The sequence below is a fragment of the Macrobrachium rosenbergii genome, chromosome 57 (genome assembly GCF_040412425.1).
Source record: "Macrobrachium rosenbergii isolate ZJJX-2024 chromosome 57, ASM4041242v1, whole genome shotgun sequence".
Classification (NCBI taxonomy): domain Eukaryota; kingdom Metazoa; phylum Arthropoda; class Malacostraca; order Decapoda; family Palaemonidae; genus Macrobrachium; species Macrobrachium rosenbergii.
The window spans coordinates 12,314,653-12,341,624 of NC_089797.1; the positions used below are offsets into that span (position 1 = coordinate 12,314,653).

Sequence of the window (26,972 nt, forward strand, 5' to 3'; positions counted from 1 at the left end):
TATATATATAGCTGTATTCTCCGAAAGGGACCGACAGAAATTCAAAACTTACGGCACACGAGATGGGCCAGGTGGTTAGTACCCATTCCCGCCGCTGGGAGGCGGTATCAGGAACCATTCCCATTTTCTATTCAGATTTTTCTCTGTCGCGGTATTGTCAACACCTGTTGTCAATACCTCCGCTGTTGGATTTCGTAAACTTTTTCCACTAAGTATTCTGATTGTCTTTTGGTATTTTGACTTTGGCTTTGTGGATAGGCATACGCTTCTTTGGACTGTTTTGATTTTGGTTTTGGCTTTTCCTTGAACGAGATGTCTGGATCTAGTTCTGCTAGTTTCAGGGTGTGTGTTGTTCAGGAGTGTAAGGTGAGGCTACCGAAAGCTTCGGTAGACCCTCACACAGTATGCATGAGATGTAGAGGGCATGTCTGTATGTTGGATGATCGCTGCAAGGAGTGTGAATCGTTGCCTGATTCTGATTGGAAGGCGTACGATTCTTACGTTCGCAAGCTAGAGCGTGATCGTGTAAGGAGGTCTTCCTCCAGGAGTGTGTCGGTAGGTGGGAGTCAGGGTATTAATTTATCTCCTGTTAACCCTACTAATGCTTCTCCTTTCCCTGTAGAGTCGCCTTCTAACCCTGTGATTGCGTCTGCGGAAGGTAATGCCCTTGCGCAGATTTTGAACTCCATTCGTACCTTGGAGTCTAAGGTGTTGGCGATCGAAAGTGCAGTGAAGTGTAGTGATCCCCCCTATAATGCCTCTAGGCCTAGACCTCTGCCGAACTCCCAGGACTTAGGGAATGGGCATGTCGAAAGCCGCAAGAGGGTTACGGGGACCCCCCACCGATCTGGCGTCCCTTCGGCAGGCCTTGTTGACGTCTCCCAGGCTGCCAAGGATCGTGCTCGCGCACGGATCCTTAAGGATTGTTTTTCGTCCTCCGAGGGCGTCCTCTCCACTTAAGGGGTCACGTTCTCGGTTGGACTCTCATCCTTTCAAGAGGAGCGCGTTGAAGAGGACGCTTCTTCTCCTCTTTCGTGCCTTAGAATCTTCTCCCGACTGGCTGCTAGATTTGCCGCCGCAGAAGAGGACCAGGATTTCTTCGGAGGAGGACGTTGCTGAACGTCCCAGCCGCACCAAGAAGAGAGCCCCTGTCGCTCTTGGTAGAAGGAGGAGGACGTCTCCTTCCCCCTCTTCTTCTCATAAGAGCAGCCCTTCTCCTGAGAGGGCTTCCTCTCCTTCGAAGCGTCTTATCCTAGATATGCAGCGGCAGTTAGCTTCCCTTCTCGCTGCTAAGGAGAAGCAACCTCGTGGGCGCCGCAAGGATTTGTCGCTGCCAGTTAAAAGATCTAAGAGGTCTCCCTCTCCTTCTCTTCGTTTGTCTCTCTCCCCTGCGGCTTCTCGTAGTCACCCTCATCGTTCTGCGGATCATCAGCTCTCCTTGCCCCGTCGTGACTCGCTGGTTGATCAGGGCGCTCCTCTTGCAGCTCGGCTTGCTGCTAGTAAGAGTTCGCGCCAAGACGCTCTTCTTGCCTCTCCTCCTGCTTCTTGCTCGCTTTTTGGCGTTGGCAGGACGCCCACCAGGACGCTTCTCGTTTTTCCCGATCCCTGCATGATGCTCTCCAGGACTCTCGTCAAGAAGCTCGGCGGCTCGCTCGTCGGGACTCTCGTCAGGACGCTCGGCAGCTTGTAAGACAGGACGCTCTTCAGGACGCTCGGCTGCTTTCGAAGCAGGACGCTCGTCAGGACGCTCATCAGGACGCTCGTCAGGACGCTCCTCAGGACGCTCATCAGGACGCTCGGCAGGACGCTCCTGTACGAGTTGTTCCTGAATTTTCTGCTGCTTCTTCCCACGAGAAGAGGTCTTTGGGACAGGTGGACCCAAAGGTCTTTGTTTCTCTCTAGCCCCGAAGACTCTCCTGTCGCTCCTGTCGAAGAGGCGGATTTGTCTCAGGAGTCGGACTCTGCTGAACAAGAGCCCCCTCTTTCGTCTTTCTCCGACTACAGGATTTTGGCTAGTATGCTTAAGGAGCTTTTTCCTGATAAATTTCAGCCTTCTGCTCCTCTTTCCCCTCCTTCGCAGTTAGCTTCTTGAAGGTGAGGAAATCGCCTTGACTTCCTACAAATGAAGACTTCTTTGGCTACAAGAAAAGCTCTCAAGAGGGTCAATGCGTGGATGGAAGATAGGAAGTCTCAAGGAAATCTTCCTTCGCTCTCCCCCCGTCTAGATTGTGCGGGAAAGCGGGAATGTGGTATGAGACGGGAGAGGAAATTGGCTCTAGAGTTCCTTCTTCCTCTCAGGTGATTTTGCGAGCCTCGTGGATGTGTCAAGGAGGTCTCTTCTTTCTTCGGCTAAGGTGTCTTGGACTCTTTCTGAAACCGACCACCATCTGAAAGGCCTCTTCAAGTCGATGGAGGTTTTTAACTTTCTGGACTGGTGCTTGGGGGCCTTGGACTTAAGGACTCGTAGTCCGGACTCTATTTCTCTGGGGAGCTGTCCAGTGTACTGTCGTGCATGGACAAGGCCGTCAGGGATGGCGCTGATGAACTGGCTTCTCATTTTGGTACAACCCTCCTAAAGAAGAGGGCTTTGTACTGCAATTTCGCTGCCAAGTCAGTTTCTCCTGTTCAGAGGGCTGAGTTACTTTTGCCCCTCTTTCTAGCCATCTCTTCCCCAGCCGCTTGTCAAGGATCTCGCCTCCAGCCTTAAGGAGAAGGCTACTCAGGATCTCCTTGCTCAATCTTCCAGACGTCCCTAGTGTCCCTTCTACGTCTTCGCAAGGACTTCCCCCGAAGAGACAGAAGCCCTTTCGTGGGAGATCTTCCTCCTCTAGACCTTTTTCGCGAGGAAGAGGTCTCTCCAGAGGCGGAGCCCCTTCTTCCCAAAGGGGCAAGAAGTGACTTTTCTCACCTCCAGACACCAGTAGGAGCCAGGCTTCTCCTGTTTTCGGAAGCCTGGAAAGTAAGAGGGGCGGATTCCTGGTCCCTCAATGTGATCAAAAAGGTTACAGGATCCCGTTCTCTAAAAACCCCCTGTCCTCTACTCCCAGAGATCTGTCGCCTTCTTACCGACCGGAAAAGCAACAGATCCTTTTAGATCTGCTGGAAGAAATGATTCAGAAGAGAGCAATAGAGCGAGTCCTGGATCTGGAGTCTCCAGGTTTTTACAATCGTCTCTTCCTGGTTCCAAAGCAGTCAGGGGGGTGGAGACCAGTCCTGGACGTCAGCAGACTGAACAACTTTGTTGTCAAAGAGAAGTTCAAAATGGAGACGCCCCAGTCGGTTATCAATGCACTGCGACCAGGCGATTGGATGGTCTCTCTCGACCTTCAGGACGCGTATTTTCATGTCCCCATTCATCCTCAATCGAGAAAGTTTTGAGGTTTGTCCTGAAGGGAAGAGTGTACCAATTCAGAGCTCTCTGTTTCGGTCTGAGTACAGCTCCTATGGTTTTCACAGTCCTGATGAGGAACGTTGGCTTCATCCGGTGGCTTCATCTTGCCGACTGGCTCAAGGATATCGTGTCTATCTAGACGACTGGCTCATCCTGGGACTTTAGAGAAGTCGCATCTGATCCCCTCTCAGTCCATTCTTTATCTGGGGATTCGGATGGATTCAGCGGGTTTTCGAGCCTTTCCATCCCAGGACCGTCAGCAGCACTGCTTAGTAAAAGTTTCGGCCTTCCTGGGGAAAGAAACATGCTCGGTGAGGAATGGATGAGTTTGCTGGGGACCATTTCATCACTGGAGAAGTTTGTTTCCCTGGGAGGTTGCATCTCAGACCCCTACAGTTCTTTCTTGCAGACAACTGGAAGAACAAGGAGGACTTAGACGAGTCTCTCAGGATCTCTCTCTCTGTCAAGGACCATCTTCGGTGGTGGCTCGATCCTGTAAAGTTGGCAGAAGGGGTCTCTCTCTATCTTCAGAGCCCGACCTAGTGTTGTTTTCCCACGCGTCCATGTCGGGATGGGGAGCAACACTAGGGGGGGAAGTGTCAGGCACCTGGAAAGGGGAACAGGTGTCCTGGCACATAAATCTCAAAGAACTGAAAGCGATTTTCCTGGCTCTTCAGTTCTTCCAGGATCAAGTTGCAGGTCGGGTGATTCAAGTCAACTCCGACAACACCACGGCCCTGGCGTACCTCAAGAAACAGGGAGGTACTCATTCCCGGTCCCTGTTCTTGATCGCCAAGGAGATCCTGCTTTGGGCACATTCTCACCAGGTGACGATTCTCACTCGTTTTGTTGCAGGGGTCGAGAATGTTCGCGCCGACCTTCTCAGTCGACAACATCAGCTTCTGCCAACAGAATGGACTCTGAACGCAGAAGTGTGTCAGGATCTTTGGAAACTTTGGGGACGTCCCCTAGTGGACGTTTTCGCGACTTCAAGGACCACAAGGCTGCCCCTTTACTGCTCTCCTGTTCTCGACCCGGGAGCCCTAGCAATAGACGCCTTTCTCTGGGACTGGAAGGGTCTAGATCTGTACGCCTTTCCCCCATTCAAGATTCTGGGGGAAGTCGTCAGAAAGTTTGTAGCCTCAGAAGGGACGAGAATGACTTTAATCGCTCCTTTTTGGCCTTCAGCAGAATGGTTCCCAGAGGTCATGTCTCTCGTGGTAGACTATCCAAGAACGCTTCCTTTGAGAACAGATCTTCTCAAACAACCCCACTTCGAGAGGTACCACAAAAACCTTCCCGCTCTGAGTCTAACTGCATACAGACTATCGAGAAGTTGCTCAGAGCGAGAGGTTTTTCTAGACCAGTGGCTAAGGCGATCGCTAACGCCAGGAGAGCCTCTTCCAGCGCAGTGTACCAGTCCAAGTGGATCATTTTCAGGAGGTGGTGTAAACTTAAGGGAATTTCCTCCACCACGACCTCTCTTTCCCAGATAGCGGACTTCCTTTTATATCTGAGAAAGGATTTGAACCTGGCAGTCCCTACCATCAAAGGCTATAGGAGTATGCTGTCAACGGTCTTCAGGCATAGAGGCCTGAACTTATCGGACAATAAAGACCTTCATGATCTTCTTAGGTCTTTTGAGACGTCTAAGGTAGCCTCCCTAAGTTACCTTCGTGGAATTTAGATGTAGTTCTAAAATTCCTGATGTCGAAGAGGTTTGAACCTTTAAATTCTGCTTCCTTCAGAGATGTAACAAAGAAAGCTATTTTCCTAACTGCTCTGGCGACGGCGAAGAGAGTTAGTGAACTTCAGCGTTCAGCAAGATTATAGGTTTCAGAGGCCCTGATGCTGTCTGTTCTCTGAGCCCTATTTTTCTTGCTAAGAATGAGAACCCGTCTTCCCCTTGGCCCAGGTCCTTTGAAATTAAGGGCTTGACGGACATCACTGGACAAGAAACCAGAGAGAACCCTGTGTCCTGTCAGGGCTCTAAAATTTTATTTGCAGAGGACCCAGAATTGTAGAGGTCCTTCTAGCAATCTCTGGTGCTCCGTTAAGAGGCCTGAGTTACCTCTCTCGAAAAATGCCCTGGCGTTCTTTCTCTGAGCACCATCATAGACGCCCATTCCAGTGTGCTAGACGAAGACTTGAGAACTTTGAAGGTTAAGGCTCACGAAGTGAGAGCCATTGCTACCTCAGTGGCCTTCCAGAAAAACCAGTCTCTCAATGACATTCTGGGTGCCACTTTTTTTGGCGAAGCAATTCGGTCTTTGCTTCTCATTATCTCACAGAAGTGAAGACGTCCTATGAGAATTGCTGTGCGCTGGGGCCTTACGTTTCCGCAAATACGATCTTGGGAACAGAAAGCGACTCTCATCCTCTCCTTTAGTTTTGTTTTGGTGTGTTTTTAATATTTTTGTGTTGTTTTTATGGTCGTTGGGTCTCCACCAGTGGTGGTCGCCCCAGTCCTTAGTTTATGTTAATCTTTTTAACGTAACTAGGCTTGGTCAGGTGGTTGTTAGTTTGTCGCTTACCCTCATAGTAAGGTCATATGGTCTAGTCACATTGTGGTCTCGCCCCCGTTGACAGATCATCTAGATTCCACCAGCTCTATAGGTCTCTACCTCGCTGGAGTTTTCTAGTAAAGCAGAAGCAGGCTTGGGTGACAGTAATCACGAAGTCAGCAATGCTAACAGGTAAGGAACCAAGGCGTCAATCGCCTACATAGTTTTGTTTCCTAAATCCTATTCTGTCTCTTCCCACCTCCAATGGTGGGATTCAGCTATATATATATCTGTCAGGTAAGTGTCATGAACAAAATGATATTTTTATGATAAAATAAAGTTTGTTCATACTTACCTGGCAGATATATATAATCATAGTACCCGCCCTCCTCCTCAGGAGACAGTAGTTCTAGTTTCTAGAAAATCTGAATAGAAAATGGGAATGGTTCCTGATACCCGCCTCCCAGCGCGGGAATGGGTACTAACCACCTGGCCCATCTGCGTGTGCCGTAAGTTTTTGAATTTCTGTCGGTCCCTTTCGGAGAATACAGCTATATATATATCTGCCAGGTAAGTATGAACAAACTTTATTTTATCATAAAAATATCATATTTTGGTTGGTGAGTATAGCAGTGTGCAAAAGGATTACATTTTTGGCTCCATTATTAGGCATTCTGCTGCATGTAGACAGTGATGGAAAATTAGAGACTCCACATTTATACAGTTATGACTGCAGTACTACGTAACAAAAGAAATTTCATGTTTGCAAATGGAATATGATGGTGGTTTAGAATATCCTACACTCCTTTGAGGACCTCTTGATAGAAAGAACAGTTTCACTGATGCCAAAGAACTCTATGATGAGGAGTGGAAGTACCAGATCAAAGACCTTAAGTAAGGTGACGCTGGGGCTGTCTGTTGTGAGGAAGAGTGAGACTAGATAACTGTAAACTTTACATTGGGGAAGTGAAATGTTCCTCCATACATCCTTGGCAGAAACTAACAAATCCTGGATACCTGTACTCAAGTTAGGTTTAGATAATGCTTAAACCAAATAAGATTACAGTAGAGTGAATGAATTTAAACCCATATTTCATTTTCTTCAAGTAGAAACTCCTAGTTCAGGTTATTAGAGATGCTGTCAGCCTTCCCCTTATAATTTTATTGAAGAGAAGTCATAACCTCACGGCCAATATATTGTTAGATCCATATTATCTGCATAACCTTAAGCATTTTATTGCCACCAAATAAGTCTGCATTTAGTCTTGGTGTTTGAAACTCATTTGTGAGCAAACTTGGTATATGACAATTCTTACAAGTGCAATACAGGCAGTGTCATGGCTCAAGGGAACATCTGCAGGTATAAAGACTGTATCTTAAAACATTCAAGTAGGAACAATGCAAAAGACCTTAACTAGTTATTGGCTTTTACCCACTTGGTTGTTATCACCAGGAGCAGTATCACGTGACAGCTCTCTCAACAAATATTCAACATAGGTAGAATAATTAAAGTCTTTGCAGGTTATAAGGGCATACAGAATTTAATAAATAATTGCTGTTATTCATATTTACAAACCTATTATTTTTACTAAGAGTGCTTACCTTGCACCAAGTCTACCTGGTCTACAGTTAAGTTTTAAGTGAGATTTAAGATTCCAGCAAGACAAGGCTAGTAACCAATGTTTCAGTAATCTAATCATTTGTTTCCTTATATAAATTTGTTAAGCCATAAGAAAAAGTAAAAGGGTTTTGTACCTACACTATATGGAAAATAGAAACTATTTTATAATATTTTCGTATTACTTTTGTAAGGGGTTCCTTTTGTTGATCTTACTAATGTTCTGTGTAGATGTAGACAAATAAGTTTTGCTGGCTAGCAATGAGACATGGTGCCCTTCTGCTTCAGCAGCTGATTAACTTCAATAACAAGGCAGTTGAATTTAGAAACTGATGTAATTTCCTGAGACTGGTCAATGTAGGAATTTGTAAATTGTTTGCATCTGTGAAGCATGGAATTGTTTAATAATTCTTTAAAATTTTATGACCTTGAATGTGATAAGATCATCTTATTTGACAGGCACATAAGTGGGAGTGATTTGTTAGTGTGCGGCAACCACATATATAATCATTATCATGACTGTCAAGATGCTAGTTACTTCCTGGCTCCAGACAAAATTAATGATGTTATTTCACTTCCTGCAGAAAAGGTAGGCTACCTTTGTTGTGTTTTCACCAAAAATGTAATATTTCCTACAGTTTCCAGTAGTCAGGTCATTACCCATGATCTGAGAGAAGCAACCATCTCGTTATTTTACAGCCAGATGTTACAGAGAACAGCAGGAAGTTTTACAAAAGTATCAGGATATGACATTGAGTTCCCTTTGGGACTTCGTTTGAGATGCTTTGGGATTGATAACTATCATATGTTCTTGAAAGATAAAGCATAGATTTTTTTTATAATTGTTCATTACTTGTATATTAAGAAATATAGATTTTGGAAACAATATTTATTTTCATGTACAAACCCATCTCATTACAACTGCCTTCAGGTGTGTCAGCTTCTTTCCAGATGTTCCGAAAATATAAAGTCCCAGATCTGCAGGTACAGACTTGCAGATCTGGAAATGTGAGTCTCTCCATGAGGAGAAATGATCATTACAAGTGTTATCTGGTCACTTTGCAAGCTCTATGGGGTTTTGAGGAGTAAAATTTACCATGTGAAATGAAAGGTGTGTACAAAATAAATTTTGTTCATGAAACTTACCTGTCAGATATATATACAGCTGTATTTCTCCGAAATCCAGCTGTATATATATCTGCCAGGTAAGTATGAACAAACTTTATTTTATCATTAAAATATCATTTTGTTAAAGGCACTAAAAACCCATAACTTATAGCAACCAGAGTATTTTTGAGTAGGAGAAATTTTACTGTTATTTAGACATTGACTCTCCAGAACTTGGAGCCAGAGAACTATTTCATGGACTCCTTGGGAGTCCAACATTTGGCAGCTGCTCAGCTGCAGTCTTGGATGAGACCCCAGAAATCTCTTAGCATGGCAGGAGTGATGGCATCTACCACTTGGTATACCACTCTTTCCTCTCAACCGGGAGATTTTGCTATTCATGGATGCATCAGATCCAGATTGGGAGCTGACCTGCAGCTCTGCTAATTGTTGCAAGCTTTGTCTCTTCCCTAAAAGAGTTCAGAGGTCTGGTTAAACAAATCATTTATAACTAAATTTGTCTCTACAATACAAGTCCAGTCACATTAACTTCTTAAGTTAGAGACCATATGCTTTGGCCTCCAAACCTTAGTGCAGTTTGTAAAAAGCAAAACAGTTGTAATGATGATGAAAAATTTTATGACTAACTTACTTGAGGAATCAAGGTGAGATTTTTGCTTTGGCTAAGACTAGCAGAGTAGACATAAACCAAGTTTGCTCCTTGAAAGCCAGATATGGCCACCAACTGCCTCAACAGGGAAAAACTGGTCTGTCCATCAGAATGTTTGCTATACCTGAAGATCTACAACGCATTTTGGTAGTTATTTTTTATCAGATCTTGACTGTAGGCTGCCAGTCTATTGTTCCAGGTGACTGGATCAAGCAGTCTTGAATATAGACAAATTGAGAATCTCTTGGAACAACCTCGAAGTTTACGGATCCCATCTGTTTGAATTTGTCAGGAAACTTAGACAAATTTCAGGCATCCAACAACCTTAAAATTACTGGTGGCTTATATTTTGTTTCAACATAAATGGTTTGCCAATCTCCTGTACATGTTGATGGACAGTCCAAGGAGAATAACCAAGTGGGAGATGCTTTATTGTCAGTTGCACTTTCAGAGATTCCATAGGAACAGGGAGATGTTGCAGCTTCATGAGTGGAGGTTATCCGGCAAAGCCTTGGTGAGTCTCACCCATTAAGGGCTACAGATTTGTCCTTTCTCAAGTTTCTGAGCTTCATTGACTGCCCATTTATTTTAAAAGATTATGCCAGCCTCCAGATAAGGGCTTGTAATGAGTTACTACTATTCTTTTCTGTCTAGAAGACAAAAGTCTACGGTGTCTATGACACTCAAAGACCGTGAATGTTGGATATGAGTGATGGGTTTGTGCAAAAAATCAATATTGTTTTATTACATTTTATTTTGGTATATTGTTTCAAGACATTTTCTACTTTGACCCAAAAATCATTAGGTCAAGTTCTAAGTCACATAGATTTTTGTATTATTTAATAAACTCTTTGGTGGACTTTTGCTAAGTATCAGTTCATAGAGATTACTGCTTTTCCACAGAAGTGAGTGGACTGTTTCACTGTGTGTATTGCTGCTGTTTTTTTTTTTTTGTTTTTTTTTTGTTTTTTGGTTTTTTTTTTGCTTTTAAGTTTTCTGCAAGGGTGTGACTGAAAAGGGAAACAGATATTAATATTAATTCCAGTGTGAATCCCCCATGCTCTCACATGAATGGTCATTCTCAGAGCCACCTGATAAACATTTTATACACAAAATTCAGGTTCCAAGAAAGGACAGGATTCAAGTGCTCTGTTCTTCACAAAATAGGACTACTTTTATGAGGAAGTGGAGGAAGACTAGCTGAGCCCAGAGTTCTTAGTTTTTTTTTAAATAGAACTTTTTTAGTTTGTATATCTTCACCACTGCCAAGTCATCGAATAATTCTGTCTAGAATGTTTATTCTCCTCTGATTGAAAGGCTCATTCATGAAGCATCCAGAAGGTTCCTGAATACAGTGAATCTTGCTTTCTTTTGGGTTTAAATTTAGGAGTTATGAGGTTATATACCATTAGGTCAAGTTGATCCTTGTATTGAACTGATAATTGATACCATTTCAAGATGGTAGTTCATCTTCTTAGAGGAGTCATCCACTGATTCTGTGGTTCCTTCCTAATAAGGTTTTCTGTAGTTAGATAGGTACAGTGTATGTGTGTGTTTTAAGCTATTAGGTTTTCTTTGACCAAGACCTTCTTTTTTAGATACAAAGTCTGCTCTAGTCAGTTATCTCTCTTGACTAATTTCCAGTTCATCATTGTTACTGGTAATTTAAACTACATAAGCAGTGGTTTGTATACAAGACAAAATGTTTTGATCCTTAAAGTACATATTATTTTGAATGCAAAATTAGGTATTTTATTTCGAGCATAGTAATTTGATTGCTTTGTAGTAACCATGCTACAGACAAACCTCTTACTTATGCTGTAACTCCTGGTAGGCATAGAAGAGTAGAGAATTGATGTCTTATTATGGAAAGGTGAAGGGTAATTACATTAGGTGAGTTCCTTTTTCACATGACGCACATACAACTCCACTCATTGAGATAGGTGTAGTAGATGCTTTTTGTTATTTGACTTGTGGTGAATAGTTATTGGACAATTTTAGTTAGCTTATTCATGAGTCTGTGATTTCCCTGACATTCTCTTCCAGTATGAGAAAAGAGGATCTGCTACTTCCAGTATGTTGGTGCAGTATGGTTTTCCAGGTCCCAGTAGCAAACTGAATCTCTTCCTGCACGTCAGTTGTCCTATTCACAGCTCACAGTGTTTGCCCCAGACTTTGGATTAATTTAGAACTGATCTGTGTTTTATCTAGTTCATTATTTGTTTCAAGATGATATTTTTAATTATCATTCAGGTATAATGAAAATTTTCTCCAGGTCTGTGTGATTATACCAGCAAAAGATTTTCACCTTCTACTTGGAAGTAGCTTCAGGGATACTAGTTAATACCCTTCTTGTGCTTTTATTCCAGAACTTTGTTTAGTGTTCCTAATCTGTTGAATAATTAGGGGTATTAAGTTGTGTTTTCATGTATTGTGTTTTGATGTTGGGTTTTGCACCTCCAGTTATTGACTTGTTAGCTATGTTACTCTGTAGTAGAGTACCTTGTTCAACTAATTTTGTTCTGCCACTCCACTAATCTCCATTTTCCTCTGTTTTCACCTTTGAATTGCTGGAGTAGTAAAATTATATTACAGAAATTAAGACATGGCCTGTTACCAAGTGATTTACTAGAAACACTGACATTTGAACTGACTTACAAAATAAAAGGGCACTTTAATCAAAGTGAATAGCAGTGAAAGAGAAATTCACCCACTATAACATAGGTGATTTATAAATAGGGAATGAGAACTATGAAATCATTTTTTATTCAACACATCCAGAAGAGGCGTATGAAAGAATAAGATCACAGATAAGGATTAACAACAAAAAACAAAGATATACAATGTAAATTGTGAGAGTTGCAACCTCTCTCATGTTGAAGAAACTGGCAGGAGTTAGGACAAATGTCTTTGAATACTATGTAGGGGAGCTATATAAACAAATGGCAATTCATTGTTGATATGAAAATTGTAGAATGAAATTTGAAAGGTAATTATAGAATAGTATTAAAAAGTAATACATGGAAAAAAAACCAAGCCATGGTGGATGAGAACAAATCTTATAGTAGTTTGGATGGGTGGGGGCTGTTTGGTGCAAGTCTCAAAAGGGGACTTCAGGGCTTGCACTGTGATATTTGAGAGCCGTAAAGATGATTGTTTGCTCAGACACTAATTCAGTGTGGCCATATTCAATGCCCTTGAAGCACAGGCTAAGTTTACTCTTGAAATTTTTCGTAACTTGTGGAAGATGTCCAGTAGTTATGTAATAAGGCAAACTCATGGAAGAGTGAAGTCAGTAAGATGGTATTGTTGCTCCCATATAGTTTCTTAAGTAAATAAATGTAAGGAGATCCACTTAAAAGTTCTTCCTCTGAGATGTCATGTAGATCTCTGCTGAATACTACTTTTATTTTTTGTAAAAGAAAACTACTGTGCTGTCTTTGTCTATCCGTCCGCACTTTTACTGTCCAGCCTCAGGTCTTAAAAAGTACTGAGGCTAGACAGCTGCAAATTGGTATGTTGATCATCCACTCCCCAATCATCAAACACACCAAATTGCAGTCCTCTAGCCTCAGTAGGTTTTATTTTATTTAAGGTTAAATTTAGGTGTAATCGTGCTTCTGGCCACCACCAAGCCTTGGTTAAAGTTTCATGGGCCACGGCTCATACAGCATTATACCGAGACCATTGAAAGATAGATCTATTTTCGGTGGCCTTCATTATACGCTGTAGCGGCTGTACAGAAAACTCTATTGCGCCAAAGTTACTTTTTTTTTTAGTGTTGAACTGCTTCAATACTTCCATCTGGAGGAGGATTGAAGTTAGTCTTGGTGATGCCATGTTAGGTGTTTACTACTCTCTTGTCAATAATAGTTCCCCTTCCTGCAAATACCATTTGGTGCAAATTGTGATGTCATTGCACAATTGTGCATGGAGAGTTTTTTGTATGATAAACAAAAGGCTAATGTAAAAGCCTGGGTCTGAAATGGACAAATTGCTTTTGTAGAAACTGAGTTTATTATCCTGTTGTGTGTTGTGAAGTAGTAAGTAACCTTTGATCGTAACGCAATAATATCCCTGAATGTTCCTGTGGACCATAGTTGCTGGTTATCAGTGAGGAGAGGAAATAATTGCAACAAGAGTAGTAGTAAATCACATATCAAGTAGGGTAATTAATTTACCAGCCATATTTGCTTTTTTTACTCTTAATAGAGTTGTGAAGACCATAGCTTTGTCAATCTCATTCAAGAGGGAGTTCTTTGTTTTTCTTGTTAATGCAGGATGTTGAAGACGCCAGAAAACGTGATGTTGCTTATTGCTTTGTGACCATTGCCTGAATGTGCCAGACTTTTCTGCCTTTCTATGATCTCTCCTCTCAACTCTACAAATATACATACAATTATGCACATTTGCTACCAGTGAGAGGTTGCACCTGTTGTATTCATTTGCAAGTTGGAAATCAGCATTTGGCTCATCTACAGTATAGCTGCTGCTTTATAGCGTAATTCCTATTTTGGGCCACTGTTTTTAATAAGCCTTTTCCACAACCACCAGGAGTTATAGCAAAGGTAAAAGAAGAGTACTTTTTCTGTGGAGAGTGAACATTTTTGTAAAATGATATTTTTGCATTTCCAGTCAGAATTCTTAAAGACAACGCTGTTTTCTGGGCAGGTAATCCAAGAGTAAATTTACCTTACACTGATTAATTCATTGTTGCATTATTAGAATTTCCTTTCTTATAAAGTTGCACATCGGTAATCAGTGTTTCACCTAGTGCATAGCATAATGTAATTTATGTGTATAGTTCACTGGATTTTTTTCATATACATACTCCTGACTTTATTGTATGTTTGGTCTCACTGCTCTATTCAGTTTTTGTGATATATGTAAATAGACATAGCTTTATTTTATACCAAGTTAGTTTTATGAAGATGTGTTGTGCAAAATCTAATTTTTAAAATGAAATTAGACTTTGATTCAAACCCATTTACTTGTAATTAGCCTTTTTAGTTTGATAAAAAAAGGAGTCCCAGATGCTGTAGTCTCCACTGAGATGAAAGGGGAAAGGGGCAGTCAGCTAATAGCTTTGTGTGCTCACAAGTGGACCCATTTGTCATTCCTTATGTGTCTGGTCAATAATATGAGAGAAGCCAAGGGGTTGGGAGACAGTAATTCACATCATAAGTAGCATTGTATGAAAAATTACTTATGTATTTAAAGAAAATTGTTTTATTCATCGCTAATCCATTAACTCAAGTCCCAGTGTACATGAGATGATTGTTGAGCTGATGAAACCAAAGAGTTGGCTAAAACTGATCTTTTGGTCTATTTGAAAGTCTCACTTGATTGATTTAAGTTTCCAGAGGTATACCGGGAATAATGGAAGAAGGTACCCTTAAGTATCACATGCTACATGAAAAAGTCCTAAGGCAAAGGATCCATTTATGAACTTGAAAGAGGGGACCATTCAATTTCATTGGATTTGACTAGCTGTAGTGGTAGTAATAAAAATTGTGGTTTGTATGTAGGAAACAAAAAATAGTTTTACATTTTTTGTGAACTGCGTAATTTGATATTTAAAATTGTTGCAATCAGAAATTCATAATTCACACACAAGCAGTATGAACAGTACCTGAGCTGAAGTAGTGAGATGACTTTTTATCAGTGTTTGCAAGTTGTTTTAAACTTAAAAATGCAGCAAAGTATGTAGGCAAAGTATTAGTTGCACATTTTGATGGTTTTTCATGAGATTTTATGGGCGTAGAGTATTATGACTGTACACATTACATCACAGAATGTATCGCTTGCAAGTTGATAATCCACTGTATTTGTGCACTATAAGATTGGATATACTGTATTACATTTATTAGGATATGGGTTGATGATTTTGAGACAGAAGTAGTAGATGTAAAAGATGGAGATAAATGTTTAAGTTTTGAACTTCAAAGGGATGTAGTACTTTTCACTAGAACAATAACCCATTTCTTGTAATCAGTCAAATTCTAGGCTATCACAAATCATGGACACCATTATTGTGTCTGTGCTGACAGATTCTTATGTTCCAGGTAGCAAATAGCCTTACTTTTAATGTGTCTAGCGTAAAGGTAGCAAGGCTTCCGTTTGTTTTGACACAGTGGCTTTTATTGTATCGTCAGCAATAATAGATTCATTTGGTATTTACTTTAACCATATGAACATTTGTGTATATTAATCTCAGCTATTTGCCACCAGGCTTGATTATACCTCTCAAAAGAGGAGTACCTTGGCACCTCAACTTATCAGATTTCACTACTTATCGAATGCATCCTAGTCAGGTAAAAATTAACATTTTGTACTTAACAGAATAATCCAGTAAATACACTATATTTAATGGACACTTAAATGAATACGCACCACAGACTCGTTCCTGTCTAAACTTGTGGGCACTCTGAGTTGGTCATTCATCATCTGTTGTCAATACAGCAGCTGGAAAGACTGGTAGGGAAATAACTGTAGGAACGCTACCATGTTTCTTGTACCCTAACAGCTATTTAGTTATTGGTTTATCTATACTGACTGGACATTAAAGCAAAAACATATTCGTAAAGCTGTAATTGATGAAATGATGGTAATTATGATTTTTCCTTAAAGCTGGAATTCATGAAATGATGGAAATTATGATTTTTCCTTTATAAAACTTTGTACAGAGGAGTTGACTGAGTTTAGGATAGCTAACGTGGTGTGTTGGTTTTCATGACCTTTTGACCTTTAGGCAATAGAATAATAGTCAAGAAAAGGTTCTGTCTCTCTCTCTCTCTCTCTCTCTCTCTCTCTCTCTCTCTCTCTCTCTCTCTCTCTCTCTCTCTCTCTCTCTCTCTCTCTCTCTCTGTAATATAAGGTTTTTTTATATATTTTTTTTCTTGGCAGATGAAGGCACTTGTTCCAATCTTAGCATGTGAAGATCGACTTCTTAGGGTAATGTCAGGCTCTGATGTCTTATATTCAGTTGAGCTGCCTTCACCTCCCTCCAGCCTACAGCTGTTCTATAATGATGGGGGGGAAAATGGAGATCAATTACTCTATGGCACTTCAGATGGCAAGATTGGTCTAGTCCAACTGGGAAGGTAAGAATCATTCAAATTTAAATTTGTAAAGATTACATATTATTAATTTTTATTTGATTTTAACATAGTAGGTGTTCATTTTTCCTTCCATCTCTATTATGTTTTAATTTATCTTTTCAGTGATCTAAATTGTTCCAAATTTTATAAATTATACCATTCACAAATAGTTTTATTTGTGACATGAATGGTTAGAAACTGTACATTACTGACAACAAAAGTGAAAAGTGAATAAAATTTTGTACAGCCAGCCAGTTTTAATGTAAGATGCAAGAGCTTAGGACTCATCACTGTTTTCTTGTCTGGGAAAAGTATATGTCCTTGGACTACACCCTAAATGACAGTAAAGGTAACATGTTTCTCATAATTTCACATTCATTATTTAAGTTATGAGAATATACAGTACATTTGATCATCTTGATCGTTTTTAAGTGACAGACAACAGCAAATTGTTGCTTTTTTTTGTGACCCTGGAAATACAGCTTGTGGAATCTTGAAAATTACCTGAAAGAAGGTGGTTGGATTCACCGTTTCAGTTACTCTTCGTAGAGATCTCTGACAGGTTCTTCACACTCCTTTAAATTGGACCAATCTTTCTCCATGGACACACATAAGGATGTAGCTGAACAGCCTCCTAAATTTGAGGTAGACTCCGTTGCACGAAAAAAAAAAAAATGTACTCCGCTATTGGCTTTTGGATAATTTAGAAACCATCAACCAAACACCCAAGGACCCCAGAGTCCTCCAGAAACTCAAAGAGAGAAAAGGAAGATTGCAAGACAAAACAAAACAATTGGCATTTTTTCTGGAAGGCCTCTAGATAGGGAGCCTTTCCAGAAATATAAATAGCATTCTCAGTCAAGCATTGCAAGTGTAAGGGACTTGGGGCAAAACATGAGGAATTAAAATTAATCATTCAAGCAGTGTCTCCTCTACTTGTTTATATACAAGAAACTGTGTTAGATGGTAATGCACCATACCGAAAGGAGCATGTGTCTTGTCAAGCACTCCTCAAATAGGTAGTTATGGTAGGATCCTTATTTACATGCGTTGTGACATCCCACAGGTACCTTTGAACTGACCTCATCATCAAAATTAATGTGTAAAAATTGAAAACTCGTGGAGGTATATTGTATACTCCCCATATCTCCCCTATCTTTTGAGGAAATTATTGATTTCTTCAACCATTCCTGCTACTAGGAGATATGAAGAACATGCATCCACTTTGGGATGATGTTTTCAGATGTTAAAAGTAATATGATTACACTGATATAGAGAATAAAGGTGCTGGTATTTTAATAATGGGCAACTGCACACTTTCCAAGATCAGACATTTGCATTATCACGTATTGTTGATTTCAGGTGGAGAATTCCACATGACTGTCATACCAGTGACCATGGTCCTGTTGTCTCACTAATAATAGTGAATTACCTGAGTACAAATCTCCAAAGCAGTTTCTTAAAAAAGCAGAAATTTAGTTATATATGCCATTGAGCTACTTAAAGAAACATTACTCATAGCTGGAAGTCACTCGTTCCCCAGCTACGCTGGTTTATTCTAATGACTTGTTCCATTGTTGTCTCTACAACCTCAGCTCATGCATCACTGCAAGAAAAACACTAACAAGATTGAAAGCCACACTGTGGAAGTAAATAAAATCAGATACCAAAATTGTATAGCCCTATTTTGCCATACAAAATAGAGGAAACTGAGGACAGTAGTAGGAAAATTTACACCAAGCCACCTGCATTTTTAAGTAAACAGCCAGCTTGTCATCAGTGTTGCAAAGGTAAGTAATGCTTTAGCTGATTGTAGGTAACCTCTTTATCATTTACTGAGCCAAAATGACTGTGATTGAAAGAAAACATGAACTCGCAATCAACAGAATTATTAGGTAGGCAGACATGAGGTGGTGTATGTTCTCTACAATTAAGACATCTATTATACATTTTTACCATATTCGAGGAATCTGTTTGGAGTTTGATATATGTATAAAAAGTCAAAGGATACTATGTGTTCAAGAGGCCCACTTTCCAGGAATAGTCTTGGACCAAAGGCTGAAATGGGTAATCCACCTTAAATCACTTAAATTCAGATGATATAGTCCACTATAGATTTAAAAATTACAGTAATTTTACATATGTATTGAGGTATAAGATTGTTAAAAAATGTTTAGACAAAATAGAATACTAAATTTAGCTAACTTCCCTCTCACTGAATGGTTGCCTAGTAGAAGTCATTTGATTCCAGTCAAGAATATGCCATGAAATTGGTGAAGGTGAAAGAGCTCTTGAACCACTAATCTCTTTTCCCAGGTTTGAATAAAAACTTATGAAATTAATATTTTTCTGTTATAACTTCCAATACTACATATAGTATTAACTAATGGCAGTAAGGCTGTATCATAATTTTCAGTAACTAACCTTGTTTTTTTGCTAGAGGTATATTGAGAATGGTTTATATTTCAGATTTATTGCACTTAGTTTAGTAATGCTGTTAATTTGTAAAGTTTTCATTGTCACCCAAAAACTGATTTTACCGAGAAGGACAAAATAGATTAGTGATACTCCAACAATTTTACCTCTTATAAATTTAGCAGAAAGAATGTACATTTAGATGACAATTTGCATAGAAAATATCTCATTTTGTTAGGATATATTACTGAACGAGATATTTTCAGAGGTTCTGCTGCACACCGTTGGGTGTATGATGGTACTTCAAACACTGGGCACATTACTGCATCTCATCATGGAGGAGTCATAAGTATGGATCACTATGACATGACTGGTGATGGTGTGAGAGATCTTCTGGTTGGCAGAGACGATGGTCATATTGAGGTGTTTGCTTACGAAGATGGTGATGAATCAGAACCAACACTGAAATTTTCTCTGGTAAGTGGTTTGGATGTATGTATTGTATTAGTATTATTCCATAATTTTTTTTTATATTCTACCAGCATAAACAGTACCAAGAAAAAAATTGATCTACTGTATTGCAAAAGTAGTCTTTCTTACAAACAAAGTAGATTGTTCAAGGTTCATTTTTATTTCCTTTGCCTGTAGGAGGAATGCTTCACTTCTATAAGACAATTTGTGGACATTATCAGTGAGGAGGTGCTGTTCTTAGGAAATGATTTGAAGTTGAACATATGAATCTAAAATGACAGTATTTGCTTGCAGCCAGAAGCCAAGTAGGTGTTTAAATAAATATGCCTTCAAATCGGTAGGCTTTATTTGGCTGGAGATAACACAATCTGCAAGACAGAAAGATCATTTTATTCTTATTACAAACTGTCAGGTCATGCAGTTTAAAATTATACTTTTACACATTCAAATTCTCATCACATCCACCCCATTTATTTAATGTTTGCTACAGTGTAGTTCTATACATAGTTGAGTAAATATTAAGGTTTTCGTGTGGCGCAAGTTGAATGTCTGAGAGGAGAGTTTATTTTTGCAGACAAACAGAAGGAGTAAGGATGTCTATATGGAAAATAACATGATGGTTTTTTTACCTGATGATGGTGTTGAGAAGTTATTGAGTAACTCTTCCATACAAGGAGAATCCTTGTTTGGTTGTTCATTTGTTTTACACAGTGGTTCTTCAGCAAGGTCAGGAGTAGCTTCTAACTCACAAGGAACTTTCTCCGGTGTCAGGTGCATAGCAGGTGGTGCTACAAGTTTACCATGAGTTTGTGTGAATATGTAGTGTACAATTGGTCCACTATGTTGAACTAAATACCTCAGAAACATCCTCAGCCATAAGGATGCCAAATGTGGGCATATTCTGAGTTGGCTTCGAGAAGCTTTACTTCCTCCACAAATTGTCCAAACTTAATTGTGCAGTTATGACAGTTCCTCAAGATAGTGCCCAGGATAAGACAGCCATATTAGGATGAATCAACCATCTGCTGGCCTCTTTGGATGATAAACACACTTGTGTGCTGTTATTTTAATTTTGTAAATAATGTTATTGATATTTACATCTTTGCTCTTGGAGGTTATGATGCTAGGTAATTTACAGTAATTCTTTCATTCATTCAACACAGCATTGGAAAAAGAAAAATATTCAGGAGAGCAAATTGGAAGATGGAAAATATATGTAGGTGGAAAAGTATATAAAGATGAAAAACGGAGAAAATGAAGTGACAACCAAGGTAGTACAGTACAGTATATTGAAAATATTCTGAATGAAGAAAATTAATATGAATTGGAGAATGTTTTAATTAAAGATGAATTCTATTGAAAATTTAACAGTTTAACAGGAGAGGTTAAAAGGGCTCAGGAAAGATAAGAAATGGAAAAACCACAAGACCAATCAAAATAACCCGTGCCCCATAGCAGGGTAGTGCCGTCAGTGCACCTCATGCAGTGCACTGTAGGCATTACTTAAGGTTCTTTGCTGCGTGCCTTCGGCCCCAAGCTGCAACCCCTTTTGTTCCTTTTACTATACCTCCTTTCATATTCCTTCCTTCCATCATACTTTCCACCCTCTCCTAACAACTGATTCATAGTGCAGCTGCGAGGTTTTCTTCTTGTTACACCTTTCAAACCTTTTACTGTCAATTTCCGTTTCAGAGCAGAATGACCTCGTAGGTCCCAGTGCTTGGCCTTTGGCCTAAATTCTATATTTAATTCAGTTCAAAATAACAAGTGATATAAATAAAACAGGAGGATTAGTCACCATAAGCTTACCAGAATATAAGAAATGTGACAAAACAAGAGAGTACCAGAAGAGTGGGACAAATTACTTTGTGCAGTAATGATATACAAACTAAGGGAGATGCATGGAATTATAGAAATTATAGAGGAATAAAATTGTATGTGCATGCTATGAAAATACTATAGAGAAGCTACTGAAGGAAAGGCTGAGAAAATGGTTAAAACTGATGAATGTTAGTTTAGCTTTATGCCAGAGAGGTCAACAAGAGAAGCAGGTGTTATAACGTGCCAGCTACTGGAAAGTACCGTGCAAATAGGAAGAGCTATTACCATCTGTTTGTGGATCTTGAGAGGGCATTTGGCATAGTACCAAGATATACAATTAGGGCATTATGAAGGCAGAGGATAATAGAAAGACTCATTGAGTTAGTGACGTTACTTTATCATAAAGCTAGATCTAGAGTGAAGATAGTTGCATGAGATAAATGTTAGAGCCCTTTAAAGATCAACCTTGAACCTTTTGCTGTATAACATAATAATGGAGAAAACTACAAAGGAGTGCAGAAGAAGGCCCCATGAAAACTGTTACATGCAAATGACTTCATGGTAACAGTAGGATCTGAGAAAGAGGCTTTTGAAAATGTTTTAAAAGTGGAAGAGCAAAAAGGAGAGGAGGGCATTGAAAGTAAAACAAAACTTATGGTAAATGAAAAGAAAGCAAAGAAAAGAGTACAGTGAAGTAAGTGGCTATGTGGCTGCTCTGAGAAAGGTCTAGGGTTAAGAGATTTTCATTGCCTGAAATATACCAGAAAGGCAAATGAAATAGAGAAAAATGAGAGAAGTGGAGGACCATGTTGCAGAAGAACAGGTTTGTTACTTAGGGGGCTCACTGGAATATAAAGCAAAAATTGAGAGAGCAGTAAGAAGGATTAGCCACAGTCTGGATGAAATGAAGTGAGATAGCTAGATTATTGGTATGTAAAAATATCCTACTAGCAGAGACTTATGATAGATACATAAGGGCTGTACTATGTGGAGTTGAAACAAGGGCACTAACAAAAAAACTGGAGAATTTGAAAGTGAATGTCTCTATAATTCAAAGATTTAAAGCTAGAGTCCTGTAGACAAATCATATTATGATTGAAGATTGGTATAGAGATGGTTTGGACCTGTGATTAGAAGGAATGAGGAATAATTTACTAGAAAAGAAGTACATCATGAAAAAAAGGGAAAGGGTTGATAGATGAAGACCAAGACCTAATGATAGTGTGAGCAGGAAGTGCACAGGAGAGAGGAGAGCGAAGAGAACTCATTTCACATTTAACCCCATGAAGGGAAAAGTTGACATAAAAGTTTGTGATGATGATGATGATGATACCCAATGCAAAAAAAATTATGTGACAAAACACTTGGATGTTATTTTTATTATTTCTCTTCAGTTTTTTTATAAAAGCAATTTAGCATTATTGTCACAAAATGATAAGTGAAATTAGTTGTGTGTTAAATTATTATGATTACTTATATTAACATATTCCTTAACATTGCAGGCATGTAATGAGAGTGTGACTTCAGTTCAAGGTGCAGTAGTTGGAAATTCAGGTTATGATGAGATAGTAGCATCTACGTACACAGGTAAGTGTAATGAGAGTTTCAATACCTAGGTGTCAGTAAAAAAAAAAAAATGTGGTTTTGTATTTGGCTAACTTTTGTTTGTCTTTAAAAAAGTCTGTCCTCACTGTGATAGGTAATGTCTTGTGCTTGTTCTTTTGCTTATGTTTAATTGGCTGAAGAATGAGGGTTTTGAGCTTATAGTAATGTGCTCCATATGCAAGTGTTTGGTTTTTCTTATCAAATATGGAGAAAATATACCATTCAGAACAGTGGTTATATTGATCACACACACATCAAGAAAGAAAAAGTATACAGAAGCTTCAAGACTACTTATCAGGGCACATCCACAGGATCAACATGAACTCAAATCGGCATGTGGTCTCACATCAAGTTTATTTGACAGATTCCCCTCATGGTGAATATCTCTCACTAAAGGAGAATGCCTTGTTGAAGTCACATAGCTTCACCTAAGGATATTCAAAGCTTTATTAAAACCACATGACAGAAGAGAGGATTCTCCACCTGGGGGAATCACTTTTCCCTGAGGTTTCCATCTAAATTTCTCTTTTTACATTTTCTCTCTCATTATTATGTCAACCTTTTGTATTCCACCAGCTTTCTCCAGTGTTGCTGTCCGACCTCTGCAGCTGCAGTATTTCTTTGTAGTATAACTGCAAAAATTCCCCCCAGTATACCATTACATCCTCTTATTTCCTTTTCTTCATCTAAACTCTCTAAATCAGTCTTTTTCACTGTCTTGATAGTCAAGAAGGGACTGGAGTTATTTTCAAACCCAGTACAGGCAGTCCCTGGTTATCGGCGGAGTTCTGTTTCTGAGGGTGTGATGATAACTGAAAATCACCGCTAACCGAAAATCTGCGATTTCAGCGCTTTTTCGGCGATTTTCAGGGGTTATCGGCGCCTCTGTTAGGTATGTATCGGCGCCAATACCCAATTATTGCCGCCGATATGCAGAAATCGGCGATTTTCGGTGCCGAAAATTTCCGATTTTTGTGGCTAGACAAACCCCATAGAACCGGATCGCTGTTAACCGAGCCCGCCGTTAACCGGGGACTGCCTGTACTGGGAGTCTGTTAGATGGTGTTGGGACTGGACATTTGGGAGTCAGCTCTTGCTTGTGTCACTGGTTAAGGAATGAATTTCATGAGGGGTTGAGGATAACTTTTTAAGATTTTCAGTAAGTAAATATAAGGATATTTTCACCCCTGGACCCCTTGATGGCTCAGCACAGTTGAATGATTATTTCTAGCTCTGCAAATAATTGCCAAAGAAGGCTGGTGTAAGTCTGGGGATATTACTCATTTTGCAAAAAGATAATTTTGATTTGTGTAAAATCTAAGACTCAATTAAACATGAAGTCATGAAATTAGATAAGGAAGAGATGGTGACAGATACAGTTTCATTTGAATTGTAGCTATGGCAAAAAATATCTTTATGGCTTTACTGACACTTTTCTGCATCACGAAATGTAAAAACATCTGGGCTTCTTCCTTCCAACCTAAACCTTACATTTTGCTGTTGATATGGTTTACCCCATGTTAGAGATCTATTTCTTGAAGGGCAACCAGTCCTGTTGTATCCGTGCCTTATTATAAAGGCTGCAGTTCAAAGTAAAAATTTGCGTAGATTTATCTGAAGATAGGATTCTCAATGGCGTAAGCCATGCCATGACAAAAGGGCATCGTTTAATTCCTTGAAAATAAGATTAGTCTTCACAGATAAATCATTCAATAAGAGTAGGTTTAAATAACTAAGTGATTTAATGTGGCTTGAATAGCAGCTTCTTGATTTGATGCTTAGTTTCCTTGAAAAAAAAGAAGCATGTCTTTGGGTGCTTGTATTCCAAGGCAAAGTATTTGGTTCATCTTAGCTGTGCAAGACTTGTAGATGGCTGTCTTACAAATAACTTTACTCAAATTATTAGATAATCTACAGAAATTGTATTTCTTACCACATTCAGACATTTTTTCCTCTCCCGTGTTTATGAACACCATTACTCTTAAGAAGCTGGTTATAGTTTTTAAATGTTTTTTATGTGGAAATTGTTTATACTGAAAAGTTTGTCAACAGACCTGCTTCGGTTTATGAAATCCTCTGTATTATAAATGGATTCCTCATTATGGCTAAGTGCAAGTGCACTTGCAAGATTCTTTGGGTGTTAATTGAGAGCAATTTTGTATTGTCTGAGAATCAAGAATAACAGAGGAAATTCTCGGGACTAGCCTGTTACCGTAAGCACTTATTACATTATGCAGCATCATCTTCAAGTTCTTGAAGAGAAACAAAGGAGGTGTCAAAAGATTATTCCTCTTACTCTTGTCTTTCCTCATAAAGGATAAAGTATATCTTAGTTTAACCAGACCACTGAGCTGATTAACAGCTCTCCTAGGGCTGGCCCAAAGGATTAGACTTATTTCACGTGGCTAAGAACCAGTTGGTTACCTAGCAACGGGACCTACAGCTTATTGTGGAATCCGAACCACATTATGACGAGAAATGAATTTCTATCACCAGAAATAAATTCCTCTAATTCTTCACTGGCTGGACGGAGACTCGAACGCTGGGCCAACAGTGTGCTAACTGAGAGCTCTAGCCACCCCTCCAAAGAAGAACTAAGATGGTACTTTCACACATTTCAGGGCGATGTCACATTCATGTTGAAAGTGGCACTGTATGGAATCCAGTATCTCATTGATAGTAAATGTGTCATCTTCATTGATTCAAGTTGTATGAGACTAAGTAGGCCATTTCTGGTGTAAGAGAGGAACAAAAATCAGTCATCTGTGTGCAGTGCAGGATGTCCTAGACCTGAAGATGCCTAAGAAAATATTCCTAGGAAGTTCAAAATTTTAAGTTCTCTTAAACATCTAGAGCAAACTTGGCAGGTTGTACTGCAATCTGGGACAAGGATATGGTCAAGAATCACTGATAATTTTAGTGTCATATACAAGAATTTTCCCTTCAGTCCCACCAGAAACAGCAAGAATAATGCTAAAGAACTGCAATGTTTGCCATACAGTACATGCATGACTTCCCTTTCTTCTTCGCTGCCTTGCTCCCTTGGTTTTTTCCACCTGTGCGCTTGTTAATTGTGGAATCTTTTCCTGTAGTGTTGATTCACTGAACGTGCTTTGTTCACCCTTGGACTTGTCCTTTCAAGCCATTTCATGAAAGTTGAAAAAAGGTACTTGTTATGAGCACAATTTTGTCTAATAACTGTGATTCAGTGAATGGTCCTTGTTCGCTTGTGGCCTTATCCTCTCAAGGCATTTTATCAAAGTTAAAAATGGCAAACCTTTGTGTTAATTCTTGAAGATATACCTTGTTATGTGTTTTAATCGCAAAGTTTGGAGAATCAACTCACTGTGCCATGGTATGTTTTACTGATAAGCAAATATTGTACTTCATTTATTAGGTAAGACTTATGCAGCAGGAAAACACAACACAAAATGTAAGAATATAAAGAAATTCAGAAGGTGAGAACATTAGTTACCATAATTAACTTGAAACCATAGCAAAGTTACGTACATTACTGATAAAAACAAGCCAATGGACTTCCACCATTTAGCTGTCCAGTTTCTTAACTTTTACCCTGCTCCAATTTTAAAATTTCATAGCCACATACATGACTTGTGATTCATTGAGGTGTCATACAAAATCCAACCTCAGAGGGACTTATGATGCTCTGATGTATCATTTTATTGTGGTTTTCCACTCATTTTTTGTAACAAAATGTTACCAGAATTGAAGAGTGTAGCAAAAATAAAAACCTCATAGACAGAACTTGCAAAGGCCTATTGACTGAAAGGACCAAGTAAAAATTCTTTGAGTGAGCCCTGTAAGATCTAGAAATGTGACTCAGTAATCTTGTTAACCTAATTTTTATTAACATTGATAGTGAAATTTTAATCTCATGATACAGGCAGTCCCTGGTTTACGACGGGGGTTCCGTTTTTCCACCGTGTCGTAAACCGAAAATCGTCGTAAGCCGAGAAATTGTTGAAAATCGTCAAAAATCCTAAGAAAACCTTACTTTTAATGCTTTAGGTGTATTGAAAACGATGTAAACTGCATTTTTATTGAGTTTTTCATCCAAAAAACCTCCAAATTTTGACTATTCTGCTGTTTTGGAGCCATATTTTTTCCGTCGGATTGGCGTACAACGCGTAATCTGGGAACATGCGTCGTAAACCGGGAAATAATTTCTGACGAATATATTTGAAAAGCGTTGTAACCTCGGAACGTCGTAAGCCAAACGCGTCGTAAACCGGGGACTGCCTGTATATTT

The 26,972-nt window shown here is 39.4% G+C and overlaps 1 protein-coding gene across 2 annotated transcripts in view; it reads left to right on the forward strand.

The window, feature by feature from the left end:
* The window catches only part of LOC136837118 (Bardet-Biedl syndrome 7 protein homolog), a 70,776-nt gene that overhangs the window by 20,260 nt on the left and 23,544 nt on the right, over positions 1 to 26,972 (forward strand). For both annotated transcript variants that reach the window (XM_067101726.1, XM_067101727.1), the window contains exons 5-8: positions 7,973 to 8,102; positions 16,197 to 16,393; positions 19,072 to 19,282; positions 22,600 to 22,684. In XM_067101726.1, the coding sequence (XP_066957827.1) occupies positions 7,973 to 8,102; positions 16,197 to 16,393; positions 19,072 to 19,282; positions 22,600 to 22,684 (623 nt within the window). The remainder of the gene's footprint in view (positions 1 to 7,972; positions 8,103 to 16,196; positions 16,394 to 19,071; positions 19,283 to 22,599; positions 22,685 to 26,972) is intronic.